The sequence below is a fragment of the Pongo pygmaeus genome, chromosome 1, assembly GCF_028885625.2.
Source record: "Pongo pygmaeus isolate AG05252 chromosome 1, NHGRI_mPonPyg2-v2.0_pri, whole genome shotgun sequence".
NCBI lineage: Eukaryota > Metazoa > Chordata > Mammalia > Primates > Hominidae > Pongo > Pongo pygmaeus.
Window position 1 is genome coordinate 168437078 of NC_072373.2, and position 25938 is coordinate 168463015.

Here is a 25938-nt window from a genome sequence, read left to right on the forward strand (position 1 = left end):
TAACATAGCTTTTATCCAAATGATAAGAAATCAAGTGTATGCTCTTATCAAGATTGTGGACATCTATTTTTTGGTTTGCATACCTTCTATGGATTTAAAAAATATCTGGTAGAGCTTAACCTAGAAAATGTAACAAAGAAAAAAGTTCTAATGCACCTTCTATATTTTGTTTTGTTTCCCATCAAATAAATGTGAGAAGACACAAAACCTTAAGTATTTTACTTCTTTGGCTAATGGGGGAAGAAGCTGAAGCTACAAAAATACCTTTAAGTGTATCCAACATTTTGTGGCTGTTCTTCATTCACGCATTCACAAATTCACTTAACAAATGTTTATAGAGCACCCGCTACTTGCCAGGAACTATTCTAGGCATTAGAGATAGCTAAGTGTACAAAACTGACAAAGTTCCTATTCTTGGGAGCTAGCATTCTAGTGGAGAGAGATACAGAATGAACACAGCATGATTTCAGGATATGGTAAGTTCTAAGAAGGAAAATAAGGCAACAGGTAGGAACAGAAAGAAACAGGTGAGTAGCTGCTCGGGTGTGGTGGCTCACGCCTGCAATCCCAGCACTTTGGGAGGCTGAGGTGGGTGGATCACTTGAGACCAGCCTGGCCAGCATGATGAAACCCCATCTCTACTAAAAATACAAAATTAGCCAGGTGTGGTGGCGTGTGCCTGTAATCCCAGCTATTCAGGAGGCTGAGGCAGGAGAATAGCTTGAACTCGGGAGGTGGAGGTTGCAGTGTGCCAAGATCACACCACTGCACTCCAGCCTGGGTGACAGAGTGAGACTCTGTCTAAAAAGAAAAAGAAAAAAAAAATAGATGGAGTAGTCAAAAACCTGGATGGTGATAGGGAATCAGTCCCATAAAAATCTGCAATACCATTCTAGGTAGGAGGAACAGCATAAGGAGGAGGCGTGATGAAAAAGATGGAATTTTACCAATATTTTGATTTGCCACTACAAAAAGCACTGTTGCTTAGCAATATACCAAGCAAAAGAATGGGACCCAGAAGTAGTTGGGCTCCAAAAAAAAAAAAAAAAAAAAAAGGAAAAATTCTAAAACCCTAAGTCCTGTGAGCCTTATTTGTTCTTCTCACCATACCAGAGAACTCTGCAATGATAGGAAAACCAAATTACAAACATCTCTCCCATCTTAGAAGTGGGCAGTTAGGTTTTGGGTCCAAACAGCACAGCTTCAAACTTTTCTTCTTTTTAAATATTTTATCTTATTTGATGGAGGCCTTCATTCTAGATCGTCAGGGTCACTTTGGATCTTAGCTCTGTCATCCAACATACTGACAATCCTTCCCAATTTCCTGGAATGTGTGAATTTATCCAATATGCCATCTGTGCCATTACCCCATTTCCCGAGAAAAAGAATAATCAAGGCAACTTGCGCATAGAGTCCTATGGCCTATGTTAGAGACCTGTACCTATGCAGGCATAAACCCATTAATCATTCATAGGATATATCCCAGTAATTCATTATAAATTATCAGCCAATTGTTTTTATCATGTTTATAAGAATATGATGAATTGTGCATCAAATGTCTTCCTTAAATCCATAAATCTGGCCAGGCGCGGTGGCTCATGCCTGTAATCCCAACACTTTGGGAGGCCAAGGTGGGCGGATCACGAGCTCAGGAGTTCAAGACCAGCCTTGCCAACATGGTGAAACCCCGTCTCTACTAAAAATACAAAAAAATTAGCCGGGCGTGGTGGCGCACGCCTGTAATCCCAGCTACTTGGGAGGCTGAGGCAGGAGAATCACTTGAACCTGGGAGGAGGAGGTTGCAGTGAGCCGAGATTGTGCCACTGCACTCCAGCATGGGTGACAGAACGAGATTCCGTCTCAAAAAAAAAAAAAAAAATCCGTTAAGTTCATAGTATATCTGGGGTACTTGCCTTAGTAGAAAATCATAAATGACCTCTGACTAAGCAATGTAGATACTCTTTTAAAACTTTTTTTTTTTTTTAATAGAGATGGGGTCTCCCTATGTTGCCCAGGCTGGTCTCAAACTCCTAGACTCAAGTGATCCTCCTGCCTTGGCCTCCCAAAGTGCTAGAATTGCAGGTATGAGCCACCACACCCAGCCTAAAACTTTTCCTATAATCATCACCGAAACTCTTTCCATGCATTCATCTTGAACACATTTTCTGGTAAACTCACTACCACTTCTGCTTTTTATTTCATCTAGAAACTTTGGAATCAGGGTCCAATCAGCTGGCAATGTTGCAGATATGGGGTGAAAATACTGTCATGCTCAGGTGGGATTAAAGGAAGTCTCAGTTACCTTTCCCCCATCCCCATACTCCCCTTTGCTCCCATCCATGAGGGCCTCCATTCCCACATGACAATCAAAGCACTGCCCCACTGCTCCAGCTTTGCTGATGTCTGCCTCCCCCACACTGAGGAGAAAGGACCAGGGCAGGACTGGCGCTCAGGCAGTAATGGCCTAAAACCAGAGTTTTCAGAACAGGAAACTGGTTCTAGTTACAGAGCTATGTCCCATCCAGCTACACTGGAAAAAGCAGTCTGTTAAACTACACCACTAAGTTGCATAGGTTGGTGCAGTTTAAAACTTCATGAATTGCTCCACACAAAGGCTACCTGTGCCCTCTGCCCCACTGCCTCCTCCATGGACCCTGTCAGTGCACAGGCACACATTTCTCACCTGTCACAGCGCTTCACACAGTTACACTTTACAGATTCATCCACCAAGTGCACAGAGAAACCCAAGAGCCCATGAAAAAGATTGAGTCCTGTAGGGCCTCTGTAGTCAGGTAATGGTCATAACAGGGGTACAGAGGTTAGAAAAACAGGGAAATTTTTAAAAAATAAATGTTCTAGGATTTAAGTTGTATTAATCCATTCTCACACTGCCATAAAGAACTACCGGAGACTGGGTAATTTATAAAGAAAACATGTTTAATTGACTCACAGTTCCACAGGCTGTACAAGAGGCATGGCTAGGAAGGCCTCAGGAAACTTACAATCATGGCAGAAAGGTGAAGGGGAAGCACGCATGTCTTCACATGGCAGTAGGAGAGAGAGAGAGCATGCGCAAAGGGGGAAGTGTCACACATTTTTAAACCATCAGATCTCTTGAAAATTCACTCACTATCATGAGAACAGATGGGGGAAATCTGCTCTCATAACACAATCACCTCCTACCAAGTCCCTTCCCCAATACTGGGAATTATGATTCAATATGAGATTTGAGTGGGGACACAGAGCCAAAACATATCAGAAGTCAATGCTTATAGGAGAGGAATGGGGGAAATTTTCTAAAGGTCTACATTTGGTGAGATGCAAGAATGGAATAACAAAATAAAGGCAAGGAGAATCCAAAGTAGAGAAGAGATCAGGTTACTATACAACTTAGCAACTGAAGAAAAAAGAAGTAATGAACTGATATGCTGTTGAATAACCATGTGAGCAGTACATCATTTCCTCATTCAATAAATATTTCTTGAGCACCTACTATGCCAATATAATCAGATATAGTCCTCACCCTCCTGAAGCTTAGTGTGTAGTAAGAGACAGGCCTGCAAGTAAGCATGTGCACTGAGTCTTGACAATAACACAAAATCATCTTGGATTTGCAAATGGCACAACCCAGTCTTCGAGCAAAGACTGGGAAACAGAACTACCTTCTGTCTGAAATCTTCCAAAATCTTGTAACATTAAGTGTATTACTCTATGCAATAATGCCAATAATTACATTATTAATTATGTAAATTTAAATGTTTAGTTTTATAACCCATGAAGAGTATATGCTTTTTAAAGATACATAATTTTGGATTAACCAAAAGGTCAAGAATATCCCTTTACACAGGGTTCTCAACAATGATTTCTAAATTCATTGTTCTGTAGATAAATCTAAGATTGCCTCTTATTCCACTGGTCCTCCACCCAAACACCAGCCCATATAGCTAGTCTATTTCTTTTGATCTTGACAGTATAAGCCAGTGGTTTATACAGTATACATTTGGCAACATCTGGAGACATTTTGATTTTCATCATGACTGGGAGAGGGTGTGCCACTGGCATCTACGATTAGAAGACAGGGATGCTGCTAAGCATCCTACAATGCACAGGGTACCCCACCCCCACCAAAAGACTCATCTGGTCCAAAATGGTGCTAAGTTTGCTATAGTATTAATAGTAATGAAACAGATATGGTCTATTTATTCATTTACTCAAACATTTGTGCTATAAATCTTCTCCAACTATTTAATAGAGAACTATAAGAAATGTGGTGAATTTTAGAAAGCAATATACCTGGAGAGTTTTATTTTGGGAAGTCCCATTTTTCTCCTAGTCATGATCTTGAAAACTTGGGTAGATTCATCTAATCTTAGATATTTAAAATTAAGTATTCGTATTCTGTCTTTTTTTTTCCATGCTCTGTTTTGACCCACAGGAAACTGTATGCTATCATCTCAGAGACGCCTTCAACTTTTACCCTTAAGTATTCCATTTTTTAGAATTTGCTTAATAGAATCCTAATCTCATATAAAACTGTTACATCACTTTCTATAGCCCTCTCTCCCCTTACAACATATTACTGTACAACACAGAGACTACTTATAAGTAGTCATAACAAGTGAAGGACAGCATAAATCCTCAACAATGGCTCTATAAATCCCAGTGCTATGAAAGCATTTCACAATCTCCCTAGGGATGTCAATTTTATAATGACATTCAATATTTTAGTGTTAGATGAAGAAAAATTCTTTTTTAAAGTCAACTTTTCAAACATATATAAGAATTGATATTGAGGGGCAGCAAGGAGAGGCACTATACTTTTAGAATTCTTTAATGGAAACTAAGCTACTAATGTACTAAAATTGACTGTAATATATGGCTATAAAAATGTTTCATAAATGTTTAAAATATGCTCTCTGTATTAATATTTAACAGTCCCATTAAATGAGCTAGCAATATTACTTAAGAGCATCAGAGATTTTAATATATATTAGTAGAGACTTATTTCAGATTTGGCGTAAGGTTCTAGTCTGAGTTTCAATCCATACTGCTAATAAAATACAACATGAGGCAGAGAAAATGTAGCCCTCTCAAAAAGCAGAATCTGAAAACTCTAAGTTGAAATCTGAGGCATGTTTATTCTTTCAGGTAATTCTGAAGCAGATTAATTATTAAGCAGACGTAAATTCAAAACATCATAATGAATAAAAATATGATGGTGAAATTCATGTATACAAACATAAAACTGAAAGCTTGCAAAATAATGTAATTTGTGTTTATGAGAAACAAAAGTCACAAACCTAAATCCAGACTAGTTTTTGCTAATGAATTAAGATTTTCCAGGTCATCAAATCTGCCTTGTTGACTGTTTCCTTCAGTTGATGGTACAGATGGTAAGGACTCTATGACAAAATTTTCTTTCATCTTGAGAGGAAGAAAAATAGAAATGCATTAGTACTTTATGAAAAAAAGTATTACTGTACAGTTGATCAAGCCAAGTAATAATGATAGTGGAAAATTGGCCTTGCAAACAGGCATTCTCAAGTAACGGTTTATACTGTGGTAAGCAGTAACAAATGCTGGTAACAAAATCTGCAAGAGTATAGGCTAGTAAAATCTGTTTATTCCAAAACTTAGATTTTTAACCAAAAAAACTGTTTTATAAGCATTAATAAGTGGATTTAAATAAACATTTACCAAGGTAGAGGAATAAAAGATCTATCAAGTCAAGCAAGGTCAATTGTTGATACACACAGCCTCCTGGATTGTGTTGCTCTGATATCTACAAATAAATAGCTTCCTTGCTGACTCCAAAATATGTGAAAAATGTTCATATCTATAAGCGTTTGTTAGCACTCTTATCTGCCTGGTGAATACCTAGTTACCCAAACCTAAAACCTAAAACCTACAGATAAGTGCTATCGATAACTTAACTGCATTTTCCTCCCATCTTGCTTTTATATACATGTTTTTTATGGCTTTCCAAAGTCACAATCTTCCAGAATGCTAAAATATTTATGTTCCCCTGACCCTGCAAATTCATATGTTAAAATCCTAACCCCTAAGGTGAAGATATTTAGAAGTGGGGACTTTTGTGGGGTGATAGAGTTATGAGGGCAGAGCCCTGGTGAATGGGATTAGTAGTGCCTTTATAAAATAGGCCCAAGGGGCCAGGTGCGGTGGCTCGCACCTGTAATCCCAATGCTTTGGGAGGCCGAGGCAGGTGGATCACTTGAACTAGGCATTTGAGACCAGCCCAGCCAACATGGGGAAACCCTGTCTCTACTAAAAATACAAAAATTAGCCAGGCATGATGGTGCATGGCTGTAATCCCAGCTACTTGGGAGGCTGAGGAGAATCGCTTGAATCTGGGAGGCAGACGTTGCAGTGAGCTGAGAACAGGCCATTGCACTCCAGCCTGAGTGACAGAGAGAGAGGCACTGTCTCAAAAATAAATAAATAAATAAATAAATAAATAAATAAATAAATGAATAAATAAATAAAATAGGCCCAAGGGAGCTCATTCCACTCTTCCACCCTGTGAGAACACAGCTGAAGGATGACATTTACGAACCAGAAAGGGGGCCCTCACTGATGCAGAATTTTTTGCTCCTTAACTCAGCTAATCTGGGTTCTTGTCTCACGATCAGGAAGAATTAGGCACACGGACACATTGAAGAGTGAGGAGGATGGAATTTTTAAGCAAAAAGAAAGCTCTCAGCAAAGAGAGGGGGTCCTGCAAGCAGGTTTTCACATCCCAAATTGAATACCTGGGCCACCACACACCAGCTGAAGAGGCCAGGCTCCTCCCCTGCATAAGACACAAATTCCTGGTGGCTCCACCCCATTCCCCCCAGTGCATGGGTCTCCAGCCTGCTGCGGGCATGCCTAGGCAAACTTCCTGTGCAGGTTGCCTTATCTGTACAAAACATCTGGTGTAAACACTTGTGGGGTAGGTCAGAGATTCTCCAGGGACCCTTCCCAATCTGCCTAGGCCTTTGTCTGCCTCCTTCCTCTGACATCACCAGACACCAAATGTGTGGACACTTTCATCTTGGACTTCCCAGCCTTCATAACTGTGAGAATTAAATTTGTTTTGTTTATAAGCTACCCAGTTAATGGTATCTTGCTATAGCAGGCCAAACAGACTAAGATAGAAAACATCATATTTTCACTTTAAGTATCTTTTTATATTTGAAATAATTTTATGGCCAGGTGCAGTGGCTCATGCCTGTAATCCCACCACTTTGGGAGGCCGAAATGGGTAGATCACTTGAGGCCAGGAGTTTGAGACGAACCGGTCAACATGGTGAAACCCCACCTCTACAAAAAAATTACAAAAATTAGCCAGGCATGGTGATGTGTGCCTGCAGTCCCAGCTGCTCAAGAGGCTGAGGTGGGAGGATAGCCTGAGCCTGGGAGGGTGAGGCTGCAGTGAGCTGTGATCATGACACTCCAGCCTGGGCAAAAGAGTGAGACCCTGTCTCTATAAATAAATAAATAATAAAAATAAGAAATTTTATCAGTACAAATTTAAATGACTATTTTATAGCCACCTTAGGGATGTACCATAATTCATTTAAGGTGAACAACACTACGTTATTCTTTATTGCTGGAATTTTGGTTGTTCAAAACAAAATGTGAATTTAGTTTTGAAAATGGTCTACTTTTTCTGTAAAGTAGTCAGACTTCAATGATAAGGATCATTCATAAGCTGGTATACAAAATACTTTCAGCTTTCCAAAGTAGATTATGAATTTGGTAATGCTGGGCAAGGTGGCAGAGCCCCAGCAACAGAAAGTGATTGGCAGGCAGGTAGTAAGGAGAATTTACTGACAACAGCACAGGCTTGAAAAGTCAAGTTTTATTAGACAGAAAGAACACTGCAGCGGGGCGCTTCAGTAAGAGAGGACTGAGTGGGCCTCCATGGATTTTCCTTAAAGGTATTTACAGACCTTAAAGCAGGAGCTTAAGGGTAATTTAGACCCTGTTAGTTTTGCAGGTCATGATAGATGATTACATTTGTAGACATGTTGGTGCCTTGATGTCAGCAAAGGCTGCACAATGAGTTTCCATATGCATGCATTCAGGAGATATATAGAAATTCTAGCTACTTATAAATTTTTGGGAAAGCAGCCTGGTAACCAGATGCTGGCTTTAGATAACAGGGAAGTCTAATTGCTTCTAAATTCCTCAGATAAGGAGTTTTGCCTCTGGATGGCCTGCTTGATGACCACCAGGTGATCTTTGCTCTCTTCATTATACATCTAAATTCCTCAGATAAGGAGTTTTGCCTCCAGATGGTCTGCTTGATGGTCACCAGGTGATTTTTGCTCGCCTCAGGTAAGTATGTAACTATATCAGATACCTAATGGAGCCTAAGGAACATAGAATTCAACTCAAATATTAAATAGGAGTAAGAAAGGGGATCTAACTACATAGTTGCCTAGAATAAAATAAGCAAGAACTTCTTACAGAAAAGAGTGAGGATTTGGAAGGAACTGAGCAGTTAAAAAGAAGAAGGTTGTAATTTGGGGCCATTTGGACTTTTTAAACAAAGTTAATGGTAATTCTGTTAATAGTAAATGAAGAAGAAGAGAATTGATATCCAAATCTGGGATTTCAATACATTAGGTATGATAGGTGAGATCTTTATAAATATGAATTTCTGGCTGGGAGCAGTGGCTCAAGCCTGTAATCCCAGCACTTTGGGAGGCCGAGGTGGGTGGATCACTTGAGGTTGGGAGTTCAAGACCAGCCTGGCCAATGTGGTGAAACCCCGTCTCTACTAAAAAATGCAAAAATTAGCTGGGCGTGGTGGTGGGTGCCTGTAATACCAGCTACTCGGAAGGCTGAGGTAGGAGAATTGCTTGAACCCAGGAGACAGAGGTGGCAGTGAGCCGAGATCATACCACTGCACTCCAGCTTGGGTGACAGAGCAAGATTCCATCTCAAAAAAAATAAAAAATAAAAAATTAAAAAAATATATATATATATACCAAAAATTATCCAGGCATGGTGGCGCATGCCTGTAATCCCACCTACTTAGGAGGCTGAGGCAGGAGAATTGCTTGAACCTGGGTGGCAGAGGTTGTGGTGAGCCAAGATTGCACCATTGCACTTCAGCCTGGGCAACAAGAGCGAAACTCCATCTCAAAAAAAATAAAAAATAAATTAAATAAACATGAATTTCTTTTTTCTGGTTTTTTTTTTAATAGAAAAGATTTTTTTTCTAAAAAGAGAAGAAAATAAGAACATAGAATTATTCTTAGGTAAATAACCCTCAGGCAAAAACAAAAAACAACAACAACAAAAAAAACCAAAAAACAAATCTTTAAAAAATGGACAAAGGACTTGAACAGATATTTCTCTAAAGAATACATAAAGATGGCCAAATAAACACATGAAAGGATGCTCAATATCACTAATTGTTAGGGTAATGCAAAACAAAACATAAGATAGCACTTTATACTCCTAAGAAGCAAACAAAAAGCCAACAAACAAGTGTTGGAGAGCCTGTGGAGAAGTTTGAAACCTTGTGCTTTGCTAATGGAAATATAAACTGGTGCAGCTGCTTGTTGTAGAAAACAGTATAGCTCCCCAAAAATTAAATATAGAATTAGCATATGATCCAGCAATTCCACTGCTGAGTATATACTAAAAAGAACTGAAAGCAGGGATTTCAACAGATATTTATATACCAACATTCATAACAGCATTATTCGCAATGGCCAAAGGTAGAAACAACCTAAATATCCATCAACAGATGAATGGAAAAACAAAATGTGGTATATATGGTGGGGACCTATAGGAACCTCAGAGTTGGTATTGATAGTGACAGGAGGCAGAGAAATTTAAGGGCAGGTCTCTGACAAAACCCCACCCTCAAGCCTAAAACCATGGCCCAAACTGAGAACTTCTATCCCTGTTTTCCTGCTCAAATGTTACCTTTTCCTAAACCACCCATGCCTTTGCCCCACCCCATCCTGTGCCTATAAAGACCCTAAACTCAGCTGGCAGAGAGGAGAAGCAGCTGGATGTCAGGGACCACAGGTGGACATCAGAGAGAAGTGGCTTGACTTTAGAGGGACAGCTTGACGGTGAAACTTTGGAGAAGAATCCAGCCGGAGATGGCTGGACTTCTGGGGAAGATTACCTACCCACCTCCCCATCTCCTTTACAGCTCCCCTTCCCACTGAGAGCCACTTTATTGGCAATAAAATCCCCTCATTTACCATCCTTCAATTAGTTCGTGCAGCCTCATTTTTCCTGGATACCAGAAAGAGCTCAGGAGCCACAAGAGTGGATACAAAAGGTTGTCACACTGGCCCTTTGCCCTCGCTGGCAGAGGGCAGCCGTCTCACATGAAAAGGCAGAGGGCCCACTGAACTGTTAACACTTAAGCCGTTTGCAGATTGCAGAGCTAAAAGATCACTGTAACACGCCCTTTGGGGCTTCGGGGGTCGCAGGCACCTCCCCTAGATGCTGCCACTGGGCCTGCACAGTATTTGCTCCTGCCAGTACCCAAAAGCGCTTGCCCGGGCTCCTGCACCTGCTCACTTGAGCGCTCCCCTCCCATGAGGGGTGAACGCTGCAGGTCTGAGTGAGTGGAGTTAACCCTTGCCAGCGCCAAAGCAGTCAGCTGGTTCCAGCATGCATGTACTCCAGTTCCCACCTTGTTCGCTCACACACTCCCTCCCTCGAGGAAAGCGGTGGGCTGAGTAAACGGGGCACCTCTGTCGCAAGTCCCACAAAGGGGTCAGGGGGCTATCCGGCTTCAGTATGAAGATTATTATAAACTAAAGATATTTTAGATTTAACAGATGCAGAAAAAAGCCTTCTCAGAGCTTCCCTTATGTGACTAAGCAGCAAGTTCTAGGAAATGAGGCTATCAAACACTCCCTCTTGAAGTGGGTCGACCCCCAGGAAGATTGAGAGTAAGCCTACTATAAATGCCCTCTTGAGGAATGGCAATAAGTAAACAGAAGGATCAGTGGCGCTGCATTTAAAAAATTATCAACATAAAAAAATTATCAACATAATAAAAAATGTTATCTCCATTTGTTCTCCTAAAAACCCATTTGTCTTTCCTAAACAAACCTAGTTGTTCTTCTCATAGAAGCTTTTTCTGTCCTCCCTTTCCCCATAAGTTACATATGTAAGCTCTAACTTTAATCACTTAGTGAGCTTGCTGCTTCTTTTGTTGCATTCATATGTGTATAAATAAACCTTTATTCTCCTGTTAATGCCTTCTGTCAGTTTAATTTGCACTCTCCCAGGCACAAAATAGAGGGTAGAGGAGAAGTTTTTTCTCCGAGACATATATCTATAAGGAAATATTTTATTCAACTTTTTTTTTGAGACGGAGTCTCTCTCTGTTGCCCAGGCTGGAGTGCAGTGGCACAATCTCGGTTCACTGCAACCTCTGCCTCCCAGTTTGAAGTGATTCTCCTGCCTCAGCCTCCTGAGTAGCCGGAACCACAGGCATGCACCACCATGTCTGGCTAATTTTTCTATTTTTAGTAGAGATGGGGTTTCACCATCTTAGCCAGGCTGGTCTGGAATTCCTGACCTCAAGTGATCCACCCACCTTGGCCTCCCAAAGTGCTAGGATTACAGGCATGAGCCACCATGCCCGGCCTATTCAACTTTAAAAAGGGAGGAAATTCTGACATATTCTACAACACGGATGCATCTTAAAGACATTACACTAAGTGAAAGAGCCAGACACAAAAGAAAAATATTGTATCATTCCACTTTTTTCAGTTGCTTTAGTATAGTCAAATTCTTAGAGATAGAAAATAAAACAGTGGTTGGTTGGCAGAGGATAGAGAGAGAGGAGAAAGATCAGATTATTGTTTAATGAGTAGAGTTTCAGTGTGGGATGATAAGAAGATCTGTAGCGACATGGAGGCCATGTTTACACAAAATGTACATGTACTTAATGCCTAAACTATATATCTAAAAATGATTAAAATGGTAAATTGTGTGTTGTGTGTATTTTACTATAACTAAAAACAAAACCAGATCTATAGACCTTTAGTGTTTTTACTCTTCAGCTAAAATGAAGTATGAGGGTGGAAGAGAAAGATAAAGTTTGAAGTAGTTAGGTACTATTTGCCCTCCACAAATATAGCTGACATCTATAGCCCCAAATGGATATTACAACCAAGACAGAAATAGTAATGTTCCTTCACCCTTTGGGAGGGCATCCTCTAGAAGAGTATTGGGAATTACATATTTGTAAGGGATTTAAATGTGTTTTAAAAATCTTCTCAGAGCTTATAATATTAGATAATATTATTAGATAAATTATCACAAGGGTCCATCAGCAATACAATGGGGGCAAATATTCAAGCCCATCCTGATCAGTGGGTATAAGTGTTCATCACTGTGGAAGGGAGGAAAAGAGCCAATACCTTAAGAAAGCACATATAATTATTCAAAGAAAATAAAATACTGTTTAGGCAAGAAACATTCGGGCTGAAATAGTCTTACTCAATGCTGGTTTGGGGAGCCCATAGAGGTTACCTTTACAGCCTACGTGAGAATTGGCAAAAAAAAAAAAAAAAAAAAAAAAAAAAAATTTTTTTACAGATTTTAAAATACGAATGTTTAAGTAAACTTCCAGAGTAAATATTGTAAATATACATTTGACTGTTTCATCTATAGCCTTAAAAGTGTATACATTAAAATAAACTGATATTTCAGGTTGCCTTTTATTTCGGTAAACAAAATTTTTTTTATGGAGGAAAATGGCAATAACAAGCAAGTATGTCTGAATCAGTAATGAGAAATAAAAAGAGGGAAGCTAGGAAATTTAACATAGATTTAGTAATCAGAATATGCATTCTTCACATTGTAAGCACTGACTGTTGTTTTAAACAAGCCTCTTGAAGAACACTTTAACAAACAATAGAGTAAGTGGTTATGTCAGAGGTGCTTGAACCAGAGCAACTCCATCTTGAATAGCGCTGGGTAAAATGAGGCTGAGACCTACTGGGCTGCATTTCCAGATGGTTAAGGCATTCTAAGTCACAGGATGAGACTTGATGTTGGCACAAGATACAGGTCATAAAGACCTTGCTGATAAAATGGTTGCAGTAAAGAAGCCGGCCAAAACCCACCAAAACCAAGATGGCAACAAGAGTGACCTCTGGTCGTCCTCACTGCTACAATCCCACCTGCGCCATGACAGTTTACAAATGCCACAGTAACATCAGGAAGCTACCCGATATGGTCTAAAAAGGGGAGGCATGAATAATCCACCCCTTATTTAGCATATAATCAAAAAATAACTATAAAAATGGGCAACCAGTAGCCCTCAGGACTGCTCTATTTATGGAGTAGCCATTCTTTTATTCTTTTACTTTCCTAATAAACTTGCTTTGATTTTACTCTATGGATTTGCTCAAATTTTTTCTTGTGCGAGGTCCAAGAACCCTCTCTTGGCATCTGGATCAGGACCTCTTTCCGGTAACAGTTATATTGTGAAAAGCATCAATACAAACTTATAAGAGGGATTTTTTTTTTTTAACTTAACGTTACACAAATGACACTTGAGATAAGAATAAAATTTTGAGTGACAGTACAGATTCAAAAATTGCTGTATCTCAAACAACCTAGTTAGAAATGAAGATGATATATCTGGAAAGCTGTGTTAAATGATCAAAAAGTGATTCTAGTGATAATGTAGATACTGACATTAAATACACACTGAAGAATTCAAATAAAATTATATAATTAAATATGAGAGTAGGCAAAAAAATTTAACATCTCACAGGTTTTTCAAATTGAATGTTTAACTAAACTTACAAAGTAAATATTGTAAGTATACATTTGACCATTTCATCTATAGCCTTCAAAGTTTATATATGAACTCGTATTTCAGATTGCCTTTTATTTGGGTACATAGAAAATTATCTTTTAATAGAAGAAAACAGAACAAGAGAATTTTTATGAATATTCAGTAATCTTTCCAATTTGCTTCATATAACTGAATATGTATGCTGTTTGGCGTTAAGCACTGACAGATATGAGAGGGACTGGCAAATATAGAAAGTACCAACGTCAATGGAGCACACCAGATTCCATGTGACCTCTTTCCAGAGGCAACCAGGCATCATTCACATATTCCAAAAACATCTGTTCTCTGGTACACTGCGCAGGGCCCTCTATCATGGTGAATCCTCCAGGGTCACATAAATACAACCAGCACAGCACCTTGCCCAACAGAGGAAGCCACCAGCATTTGCATGAGGGACAAAGTGAGGAAATGTCTAAGGGAGGCAAGGGCAGAAACACCCTCTATCTGCCCACTGAGAGAACATATGAAGCCACACTTTGCACATCACAACAGGAAAGGTGCCAACCTCAGAGAGGGAAGCAACACGCTGCATCTGAACATATTACTAAGCTGTCTTTTTAAAAACATCCCCATACAGTAAGTCTGTTTCCATTTGCCTAAAAGTTAATTTGGGGCAGGAAATAAAAAAACAAAAATATTTTTTAAAGTCCTTAATTAAGGATTCCAATTAGTGACTGCTTGACTATAATTTTATTAAAAATAAAGTTTATTGGTGATATAATAGTAAAGGCAAATCTATTAAAATATAATGCTCTTCACTGGGCACAGTGGCTCCTACCTGTAATCCCGGCACTTTGGGAGGCCGAGATGGGAGATGGGAGATGGGAGATGCTTGACCCCAGGAGTTCAAGACCAGCCTGGGCAACATGGCAAAACTCCATCTCTACAAAAAAATTAAAAAAAAAAAAAAACTAGTCAGGCATGGTGGTGCATGCCTGTGGTCCCAGCAGCTCAGGAAGCCAAGGTGAGAGGATACATGGAGCCTGGGAGGTCGAGGCTGCAGTGAGCCATGAATGTGCCACTGCACTGCACTCCAGCCTGGGCGACAGAGAGAAAGAAAGAGGCCCTGTCTCAAAAAAAAAAAAAAAAAAAAGGAAAAGAAAATTTTATATACATATATATATATAAACAATGCTTTCCCTCCAAGTTGTAAATAAATAGCATCTCAAGTGTAAAGATAATTTTCTAGAGTTGAGTGCTTTTAGCATCATACATAACACAGAGAACAATGTGGGTGACCAAGATATAAACAACAATATGTATGTACTAACTTGGCCTTGATTTTGCCTGATAAATATACTATGTGAAAAATATACAGCTGTGTTTCCCTAGGGAAATTTTTTTTTAAATCACAAATGTTAAAAGAACTCTTCTCTGAAATGAGAAATTGGAAAGACATCACTAAAAAAGCAAAGCAAAAAAACCCTAAAACAACAGCAAGGCAACTGCAGCTTATTGACCACCATGAGAAGATGTGAAATACAGAAAAGATGAGCTTATACTTATAGCTAGACACTGGATGACACATCTTGTAAACAGTGATGACTTATGGAAAGGCCCATTTAAAAACAAACAACATTGAAGTGACATGAGTTAGAGACAGGGACAGGCGAGGAGAGCAGAAGGGGAGGTGTGGAATATCTGTTCTAATCTCTTACCACATTTTCAGGGCAATAGCCATAAGGCTGTGCCTCCTGGGAATAGACAGTCCTTCCGGTTCTTGCGTCTTGAGCCTCGGATGGTTGATTATCATGCAACCACTGTGTACCAAAGTGAAGTTCATTCACAGAGGGCACAGGAGTGGCCTCTTGAATGTGCGACAAGGGATACAACTCCATGGATGGAGAGGGATCTTGATATAACTCATATTCTTCATCAACAAGCATTTCTCTTTCTTCATCCATTTCCTGCAATCTAGGAGTCAGAAATTCATGCATCTCCCAGGCCTCCTTGCTTTGCTCTATCTCTTTTTGTTGGGAATGGAAAGACTTTCCCAGATCTAGAAATGGTTCATCCACAAGTTCTTCTTTAAAATATGGTTCATCTCTAAATCCCTATAAATAAAAGATGCAAAAAATGTGAAGTTACGCCTGTCCTGAAGCTGCACTATACAGATAAACTGGAAAATTTTCAAATGCTGGCGTGACTGCATATGCCAAGGCACAGCTCTCCACAACAAACATGGAGAAACACAAGCTCACCTCCACACAATCCTCAACCCAGAAGAGGGACAAATAGTAAATTACGAGGCAGAAATCTGCCCTTGGCAAGGTGAATGATTTTGCTAAAACGTTCATTATACATTAACCACCTGACAATTCTCCACTAGAAATAGGAATTTTGTTAAACTCTTACACTAAATATTTAACCCATAAAAAGTAGTACATAAGTATACATACACTGCAAACTATTATTTAAGAAAGCAAAGACTTAAAAGGTCAGGATTTTCAAGCTTAAATAACTCAAAAGAAATTATAACTATCTGAATGTTCAGAAAACATTCTCTATAAACTAAAGATATGGGGAGTATGTCTCTACTTTGAGTATGACTCTTTTATAATATAAAAAATAACAAATCTTATTTTTCATCTGTGTTGAAAATACATAATATGAAGGAATGAATACAGTATTTTTAAAATTAATTTATATTTCACTAATCAGAACAGCTAGTGCATACCACTGAAACTAAATGTGCAGAAACTGTGTGGGTTCCTGGCTAAAACCTGGCATATAGATTTGCTCAGACCATGACCTATCTCTGGAGAACCTCTGGGTGCTGGGCATAATGAGGTCCTCTTCTTTCTAGGAGATCAAAGATCTTTCCTATTTTAAGTCCTATTCTTTACTACCAAGTGTAAATTTCTGGAATAAATCTATTCTTTTCTATTGTCTTCTCCTTGCAGCTAAACATCATTTAAAAGTGATGTTTAAAAGCTAAACATAATTTAAAAGTGAAGCTTTTAAATTAACACAGTAGGGTTGGGCATGGTGGCTCATGCCTGTAATCCCAGCACTTTGGGAGGCCAAGGCAGGAGGATCTCTTCAGTACAAGAGTTCTAGACCAGGCTGGGCAATATAGTGAGACCCCACCTCTACAAAAAAATTAAAAAATTAGCCAGGCATGGTGGCATGTGCCTGTGGTGCCAGCTACTTGGGAGACTGAGGCAAAGAATTGCTTGAGCCAAGCAGACTGATGCTGAAGTGAGCTATGATCACACCACTGCCCTCCAGCCTGGATAACAGAGCAAGATACCATCTCAAAAATAACAAAAACAAAAACAAAAAACAGTATACCAAATACTGCCCTGTATTTTTTTTTAAATGTGGTTAGAGGATGTATTTGAACACATCATATGGTTATGAAATTTTTTAAATGTCGGCACTAAAATATATAATAGACATTATAGAAACATATATCATCTTGAGACACTGTCTACATATTATGCAAAGAATATCACTAGACAGTTGTTATCAAGTAAAGCAAAACCATACTCTAACTGCAAAGAGCAACATAAGTATAATTCCTTTTGAGAATAAAAAAGGAAAGCTTCAAAATAAATTTTCTAAAATTAAAGTATAAGGTAGGGTTTGACTAAATAACTCTTCTTTAGAAAGTATTCAATATGAATATTTTTTGTGTAGTTCCATTTTTATAGCATTTTAAATGCAGGTCTATTTTCAACAATATGTTCTACCATCCAAAATTTTAGGAATACATTAGTGTATGTTTGTTCTTTGAAAATGCTTTACGTCTTGCCTTTATCATTTAGAGAGGCAATGTGATATGGAAGGAAAGAATGTAGTTTGATATGGAAGGAAAGAATGTAATTTTAAAAAAATAGGCTGGGCGTGGTGGCTCACATCTGTAATCTCAGCACTTCGGGAGGCCGACGTGGGCACATCACCTGAGGTCAGGAGTTCGAGACCAGCCTGGCCAACATGGCGAAACCCTGTGTCTACTAAAAATACAAAAATTAGCCAGGCGTGGTGGTGCACGCCTGTAGTCCCAGGTACTCGGAAGGCTGAGGCAGGAGAATCGCTTGAACCTGGGAGGCAGAGATTGCAGTGAGCTGAGATCACACCACTGTACTCCAACTTGGGTGACAGAGTGAGAGTCTGTCAAAAAAACAAAATAACAACAACAACTATATATATATATATGTATGTATATATACAATGAGGCCAGGCACAATGGCTCACACCTGTAATGCCAGCACTCTGGGAGGCTGGGGCAGGTAGATTGCTTGAGCTCAGGGGTTCAAGACAAGCCTGGGCAACGTGATAAAACCCCATCTCTACCAAAAATACAAAAAATTAGCTAGACGTGGTAGCACATGCCTGTGGTCCCAGCTACTCAGGAGGCTGAGGTGGGTGGATCACTTGACCCCGGGAGGCAAAGGTTACAGTGATCCCAGATCCCACCACTGCACTCCAGCCTGGGTGACAGAGGGAGATCCCATCTCAAAAAAGAGAGAGAGAGAGAGAAAGGAGGATTAGTTCATTCATATCTATTTAGCCAGGTATGGAGACAAGATTTGTCTTCTTTATGTCTTTATTTATTTCTACTTAGCCAAAGGATAAGGACAAGCTTTTGTCTTATTTTCTTTTGTATTCTTTCTATATAGAAATTTTAGCTCATAGCAAATCATTCAAATGGGAAATAAATTTATTAAATACCTTGGGTGCTTCGAGTATTAAAGATGAATTTATATCATGAATTGTTCCTGAAAATTCAGTCTTGTCTTCATTACAGCTTGAATGTAAAATATAACAACTTTCTTCTTCTTTATTATCTTCCTGAAAATATAAACCACTTTTATTTATAAATAAGAAAATATTGTGGGGTGGAGGGCAAGGGGAGGGAGAGCATTAGGACAAATACCTAATGCTCACGGGGCTTAAAACCTAGATGATGGGTTGATAAGTGCAGCAAATCACCATGGCACATGTATACCTATTTAACAAACCTGCATATTCTGCACATGTATCCCAGAACTTAAAGTAAAAGAAAGAAAAAAGAAAAGATTAATTCATGTAAAAAAAGAAAGAAAGAAAGAAAGAAAATATCCTGGTTTCAAACTCTTCAGATTCTCATCTTTCCGTTAAGACAAATACACAACACGAAATTTATTCAAATTGTTTCATTAGAATAAACTTTCTTTAATAATTAAAAAGAACTCCATATTCAGGTCAGAGCTTCCCAAACTTTTTAAAGTATTTCTTAAAGAAAAATCACTTTCCCAGGAATAGACCTTGTATATACAACTATGTACCTGGCACAAAATTAAGTACTGTAAATATATTTAATATGTTAATTAATACATTAATATATACTCTAAGACATGGGTCCTCTTATTAGTCTTATTTTACTGGTGAGCAAAAGCAGACACAGTAATTTGCCAAACGTTACATATCCCAAAATTTCGACCCTGGCTGTCTGGTACTAGAGCCTATGTTCACAATTATCATGCCATGCAATCCTCATCTTGTTTTTTTGTTTTTTTTTTTAATTGAGACAGAGAGTCTCGCTGTGTCACCCAGACTGGAGTGCAGTGGTGTAATCTTGGCTCACTGCAACCTCCACTGCCCCAGTTCAAGCGATTCTCCTGCCACAGCCTCCAAAGTAGCTGGGACTACAGGCGAGCAACACCTTGCTGGCTAATGTTTTTGTATTTTTAGTAGAGATGAGGTTTCGCCATGTTGGCCAGGCTGGTCTTGAACTCCTGACCTCCCAGGTGATCTGCTCGCCTCCGCCTCCCAAAGTGCTGGGAATACAGGCGTGAGCCAGTGTGTCTTACAGATGAGCGAAGTGGAAGCTGATGAGGTTGAATAACTGGCACAAGGACACGCAACCTTGCAAACCACATAACTAAGCAAAAACTCATAGCTGTCCGGCTCAAGAGTTTTATTGTCAGTTCTGCTCCATTAGTCCTGAAGACATAATGCAGTTTTCAAAGCCATTTCAGCCAGGTCGTGGTACCTCACATCTGTAGTTCCAGCACTTTGGGAGGCTGAGGCAGAAGCATCACTTCAGCCCAGGAGTTCAAGACCAGCCTGGGCAACATGGAGAGACCCCGTCTCTATTTTTATGTTAAATAATAATAATAAGTCATTTCATTCATTTTTGGGGTCTGGTATATTTGAGGCTGCACTTACCAACCTGTCACCTAGGTTTTAAGCCTCTTTTTAGAAAAGAGTTAAGATGAAAATATATAACATGAAGCGTATAGATACATACATACTATAGCTATATAAATACAAGACTTAATACAAATAATTTGTTCTCATCACCATTATATATTCACAGTCTCTCTGCTCTACCCTGACTTGGGATCTGCTTATTCACATTCTCTGTCCCCACTTGCACTGTGGATTGAGTAAATGTTCAGTAAACATTAGTTAATTAGGCCAGGCGCAGTGGCTCACACCTGTAATCCCAGCACTTTGGGAGGCCGAGGCGGGTGGATCACCTGAGGTCAGGAGTTTGAGACCAACTTGCCCAACATGGAGAAACACTGTCTCTACTAAAAATACAAAAATTATCCGGGCATGGTGGCGCATGCCTGTAATCTCAGCTACTCGGGAGTCTGAGGCAGGAGAATCACTTGAACCCGGGAGGCAGAGGTTGCGGTGAGCTGAGATCACACCATTTGCACTCCAGCCTGGGCAACAAGAGTGAAACTCCGTCTCAAAAAAAAAAAAAAAAAAATTAGTTAATTAGATAAGTGGCCGTCAATTTTACTATGAGAGAGAGAAGGGGGGAGAGAGAGAGAGAGAGAGAGAGAGAGACACCTCAGAGAAGATCCATGCCTGGTTCCTCGAATCACTATTTATAGCTCATGAGCAGTTTTCCCAGAAGACCCCAGATGTTAAAGGAAGCTTACTTAGTGGTTAAAAAGAAAAAAAAAATCTTGAAATTGACCTTTCTCTCAATCCCTTCATTGGCCTCCCACTCCTAAGTATTCTTGGCAGCCTTGGACTCACTGAGGAGGCCTGGGTGAAGTTCCACCCACAATCATTACGTTCCAAAACACTCTCAGAGTAATGCTCCAAGGTCCTTCCACCAGAAATAGCATGAGGATCCACACACAGTTGCTACCAACTCCTGTTTTTGTTTTGTTTTGTTTTGTTAAATGGCCCGAGACTTCCTAAAACTGCTTGAAGGTAAAGGCTCTGCTGTTGAAGTCCTCTAGGACACAAACAGTTTGGGATGTCCCCATGCAGCCACACTAATCTGGCAAATAACCATCAGGGAAAATCTAGACAAAGTTCCTGCTACAACCCAAAACATTAAGATGAGGTCCCATAAAAACATTAATAGTTTTCCTGCCCTTAATTTATCCAAAACACAAACCAAGCACCTCATGGCATCATCTGCTGACCACGACAATACCTACACCAAATACACAAAAGGTCAAGAACTTACTTAGCTATGTGCTATATTCCACTTTGAAATATTTAAAGTGCCTGATAGATGTAATACACAGGCCAGAACAAAAAAGTAATACATGAAGACCACCTTTTGGTCTCCCATGCAAAAATACTGTATGCTGTACATGAATCTATTTAGATATGATTGATACAGTTTGTATATTTGTCTCTGCCAAAATCTCATGTTGAATTTTAATCCCCAAAGCTAGAGGTGGGGCCTGGTGGGAGATGTTTGGGTGATGGGGGTGGATCCCTCATGGCTTGGTGCTGTCTTCGCGATAGTGAATGAATGAGTACTCATGTGATCCTGGTGGTTTAAAAGTGTGTGGCATGGCCAGGTGTGGTGGCTCATGCCTGTAATCTCAGCACTTTGGGAGGCCAAGGCAGGTGGATTGCCTGAGCTCAGGAGTTCAAGACCAGCCTGGCCAACATGGTGAAACCCCGTCTCTACTAAAAATACAAAAATTAGCCGGGCATGGTGGTGCGCGCCTGTAGTCCCAGCTACTTGAAGGCTGAGGCAGGAGAATTGCTTGAACCTGGGAGATGGAGGTTGCAGTAAGCCGAGATTGCACCACTGCACTCCAGCCTGGATGACGGAATGAGGCTCTGTCTCCAAAAAGAAAAAAAAGTGTGGCTCTGTGGCATCCCCCACCCCACTCCAACTCTCTCTCACTCCTGCTTTTGCCATATGAGTGCCTGCCCCCACTTTGTCTTCTGCCATGAGTAAAAGCTCCCAGAGGCCTCCCCAGAAGCAGATGCCACCATGTTTCCTGTACAGCCTGTAGAACTGTGAGCTAATTAAACCTCTTTCTTACAAAATGCCCAGTCTCAGGTATTTCTTCATAGCAATGCAAGAACAGCCTAATACAATGAACACATCTATCTATATTTACCTATCCATCTGTCTATATATATGAGCACTTATAGTATGTTATTCGTATGTTAAGTTAAAATGTTTCATAGATTAAAGAATTGGAATTAAAAAAATACCTTAGGAATTCTCTAGTCTTGTTCAATCTTTTCAAAGATGAAAAAATAGGCTCAGAGAAGTGGTATACCTATTGATCAAATTACTAGTATGATGTTTCTCAAAGTACAAAATTCTGCATCAGAATTACATAGGTGACCCATTGAAGAGGTAGATTCCTGAAGAGCATATCAGAATTACTAAATGAGAATCTCTGGGAGTAGAACCTGGGAAACTGCATTTTAACTACCTCTCAGGTGATTCTTATATATATTACATATCTTTAAGTTTGAAACCTACTGGGCTAACTCATAGCAAAGCCAGGGGGCAGAGCCCAGGTTTCTAGAAATCCAGACTAACAATTTATTACAAGCAAGCTATCTGTTTCAGACATGCTGCATACAAACTAGGCAAGTGACAACATAGTAAGACAGGCATGTACAGCACTGTGGCTAAGAGCACAGGGTTTGAAGGTGCTCTGCTGAGTGCACATTACAACTCTGCCCCTTACTAGTTATAAGACCTTGGGTAAATTACTCGATTGATTCATCTATAATGAGGGTAACAAAAGGACTATTCTTAAAGTTGCTGTGAGGATTAAGTTAGTTAATAGTTAATAAGTGTAAAGGGCTTAAAAGAATGACATTTAGTAAGCACTGAATAATAATAAAACTGGCTGAAAATCATCATCATTAAGTTTTTGTTGTTGTTGGTGGTGGTGGTTTGTTTTTGCATTAGAGGCCTCCAGAGCACCATAACTGTAATGTAGCCTTCAGTCATAAGCAGCAACCTGACCATAAGATAAAGCAACAAGATGACTTCAAGATGGTTTGACATTTTAGGGGTTCTTGATGCTAGGAGTTACAAGGTGCTTTGATGGAGAGAAAAGCATATTAAACTCTCAGTGTTATATGGTTAAAATGCTATAGCTGCAAGGATTTCAACTTATCATACCATCTTGACACCATTCCCAAATGAAAGTTAAAATGGATACTTATTTTAATTTACATATAAGAATAGCCAGGTGCAATGGCTCACACCCCTAAAAAAGCACTTTGGGAGGCCAAGGCAGGCCGATTGCCTGAGCTCAGGAGTTCAAGACCAGCCTGGCCAACATGGTGAAACCCCATCTCTACTAAAAATACAAAAAATTAGTAGCCAGGCACAATGGCACATGCCAGTAATCCCAGCTGTTTGAGAGGCTGAGGCACGAGAATCGCTTGAACCCAGGAAGTGGAGGTTGCAGTGAGCCAAGATCGTGCCACTGCACTCCAGCCTGGATGACACAGACTCTGTCTATAAAATAATAATAATAATAATTTACATATAAGAAATGTGCTGAGAGCTTAGAAGTCTGTGCTAAAAGCATGAAGATGAAAATAGTAGTAAGAGTGGTAGTAGTAGAACTAGCAACATTAGCAGCTAGTATTTATGTAATAATATGCTATGTACTTAATGAATATAGCCTTTAAATCCCAAAACCCTATGAGGTAGACATTATTTTTTCTGATATTGTAAGTCAAGGACATTAAGAAACCTGCCCAAGGTCACACACATAGTAAACAGTAGAACAGAAATTCTTGGCCAGGTATATGTGCTCCAAAATCCATGTTTTTAACTGTTGCACTATTATCACTTCCTATATTAACAAAATACAACACTTACCACCAAAGGCTTACAGATGCCAAGGCGTACTACGCCTGGTGGCACAGCTTTCAATATTTCCACAGCTTCAGCAAGTGAGGTGTTGTCCAAACAGTATTCATTGACTGAGACCAGGCGGTCTCCAGGTAATAGTTCCCCACTTCTTTCTGCTACACCATCTGCCACCAGGGAGCGGATCACAATCACTGATCTTGTAGGATCTAAAGGGTCCTGTGAATCGAGCAAAGAAGAAAGATGAGTCCATGCACTGAAAATAAATATACAGCCTTAGGACAGCTTGAGTTGACTGATGAATCTTATTTGACCACTTACTTCATGTGTCTGGCACTCTGGTGATAATCTTCTAAACAGGTAAAAATAAGTTAAAATCTTAAAATTAAGCCAGGTATGGTTGTACACCTCTGTATAATTCCAGCTTCTTGGGAGGCTGAGGTGGGAGGACTGCTTGAGCTCAAGAGTTTGAGATTAGCCTAGGCAATACAGCAAGACCTTCTTGCTAGAAAAAGTTTTTTTAATTAAAAAAATTAAAAGGCCAGGTGCAGTGGCTCATGCCTGTAATCCCAGCACTTTGGGAGGCCAAGGCAGGAGGATCGCTTGAGCCCAGGATTCAAGACCAGCCTGGACAATATGACGAAATCCCATCTCCGCAAAATATACAAAAATTAGCCAGGTGTGGTGGTGTGTGTTTGTAGACCAAACTACCTGGGAGGTGGAGCAGGGGGTGCTGAGGTGGAAGGATTGCTTCAGCCCAGGAGGTCGAGGCTGCAGTGAGCTGTGGTTCAGAGCTCACTGCAGAGCTGTGGTGACAGAGCAAGACCCTGTCCCAAAAAATAAATAAATAAAACATCACACAAATATCAGGTTGTATCAAGGTGAAAATATAATCTTAACAATTTCAGTGGCATGTCTGAGTGCCCAAAATATATAGATTTCCTGTTAAAATTTTTGGTGATTGATATTTGGTTGGACCACACGAGGTCTGGGAACAGTTGGGCAAGATTCTCTGACATTCTCAAGCACAGTCATATGATGGACCAAAGATAAGCCTGTCTGTTACTCCTCTAGAGCCGTAAGTAAGCTCCAAGAAAAGCATGAACGTAATCATAAATATAAAATGGGAAATGATACTCCGTTCTTATACCTTCACCAGTAGTACAGAATCCTCCTATAAAACCACACAAATCCAGAAAAGACATGGAAACCATGGAAGATTCCACTGTATTTTAAAAAGTATATTTATAAATAATGTGACCTAAAATTATAATATAGTACCCTTAGGTCACAACTATTCCAATACATAGTTAAATATGAATTTATGAACAAAAGCAACATACAGATCTTTCACCCATTGGGAGGGCACCATATTTCTTGATATTAAACACTGAGGACAACATTGACATTCAATACATCTGGTTAATAAAAACCAATTTATATCTCCACTACTGTTTTTTAATTTATTTAACAACTGATATATAGCACTTACTATATGTTGGGCTTGACAATCACTAACTTATCTAATCCTTACATCTCCAGGATGTAGACAAATTTATTGTCTGTGTTTTACAGATGACGAAACCGAGGCTCAGAAAGTTAAGGAAACTAGCCAGTATCACCCAGCGTATATGTGGCACAGCCAGAATCCAACGAGGCAGCTGGCTCTTAAGTCCTTCCTCTGGACCACCTCACTCTGCAGCTTGCTCTGCATCATAATGGTCAGAAGAAACGGGAAACAAAGAGTTGTAAATTGAGAAGAAAGAAATATTCATATGGCCATCTTATGATTGAGCAGAGTCTCAATTTATCTTAACGGTGGAGGTGTATGGCACTATTACTGAACTTCTAACTTAGCAAGGGAGAGAAAAAATGACATCCCAATCACAGCAGCATTCACACTGGTTTCTCTATGCTTCTCCCATTGTTTCATTATGCACATGCTGTTCCACAAGGCAAGATATTGTAACCTGAGATTCTACTACTCTAGCCTCTCTTAAAACCTTCCAGAAAAAGT

At 39.7% G+C, this 25938-nt stretch overlaps 1 protein-coding gene across 9 annotated transcripts in view; it reads right to left on the reverse strand.

Annotated features, from left to right (window-relative positions):
- PATJ (PATJ crumbs cell polarity complex component) overlaps positions 1–25938 on the reverse strand; it is a 424767-nt gene that overhangs the window by 279341 nt on the left and 119488 nt on the right. For all 9 annotated transcript variants that reach the window (XM_054484672.2, XM_054484719.2, XM_054484700.2 and 6 more), the window contains 4 exons: positions 23931–24140; positions 18545–18664; positions 15526–15921; positions 5301–5424 (listed from right to left, as the gene is read on the reverse strand). In XM_054484672.2, the coding sequence (XP_054340647.1) occupies positions 5301–5424; positions 15526–15921; positions 18545–18664; positions 23931–24140 (850 nt within the window). The remainder of the gene's footprint in view (positions 1–5300; positions 5425–15525; positions 15922–18544; positions 18665–23930; positions 24141–25938) is intronic.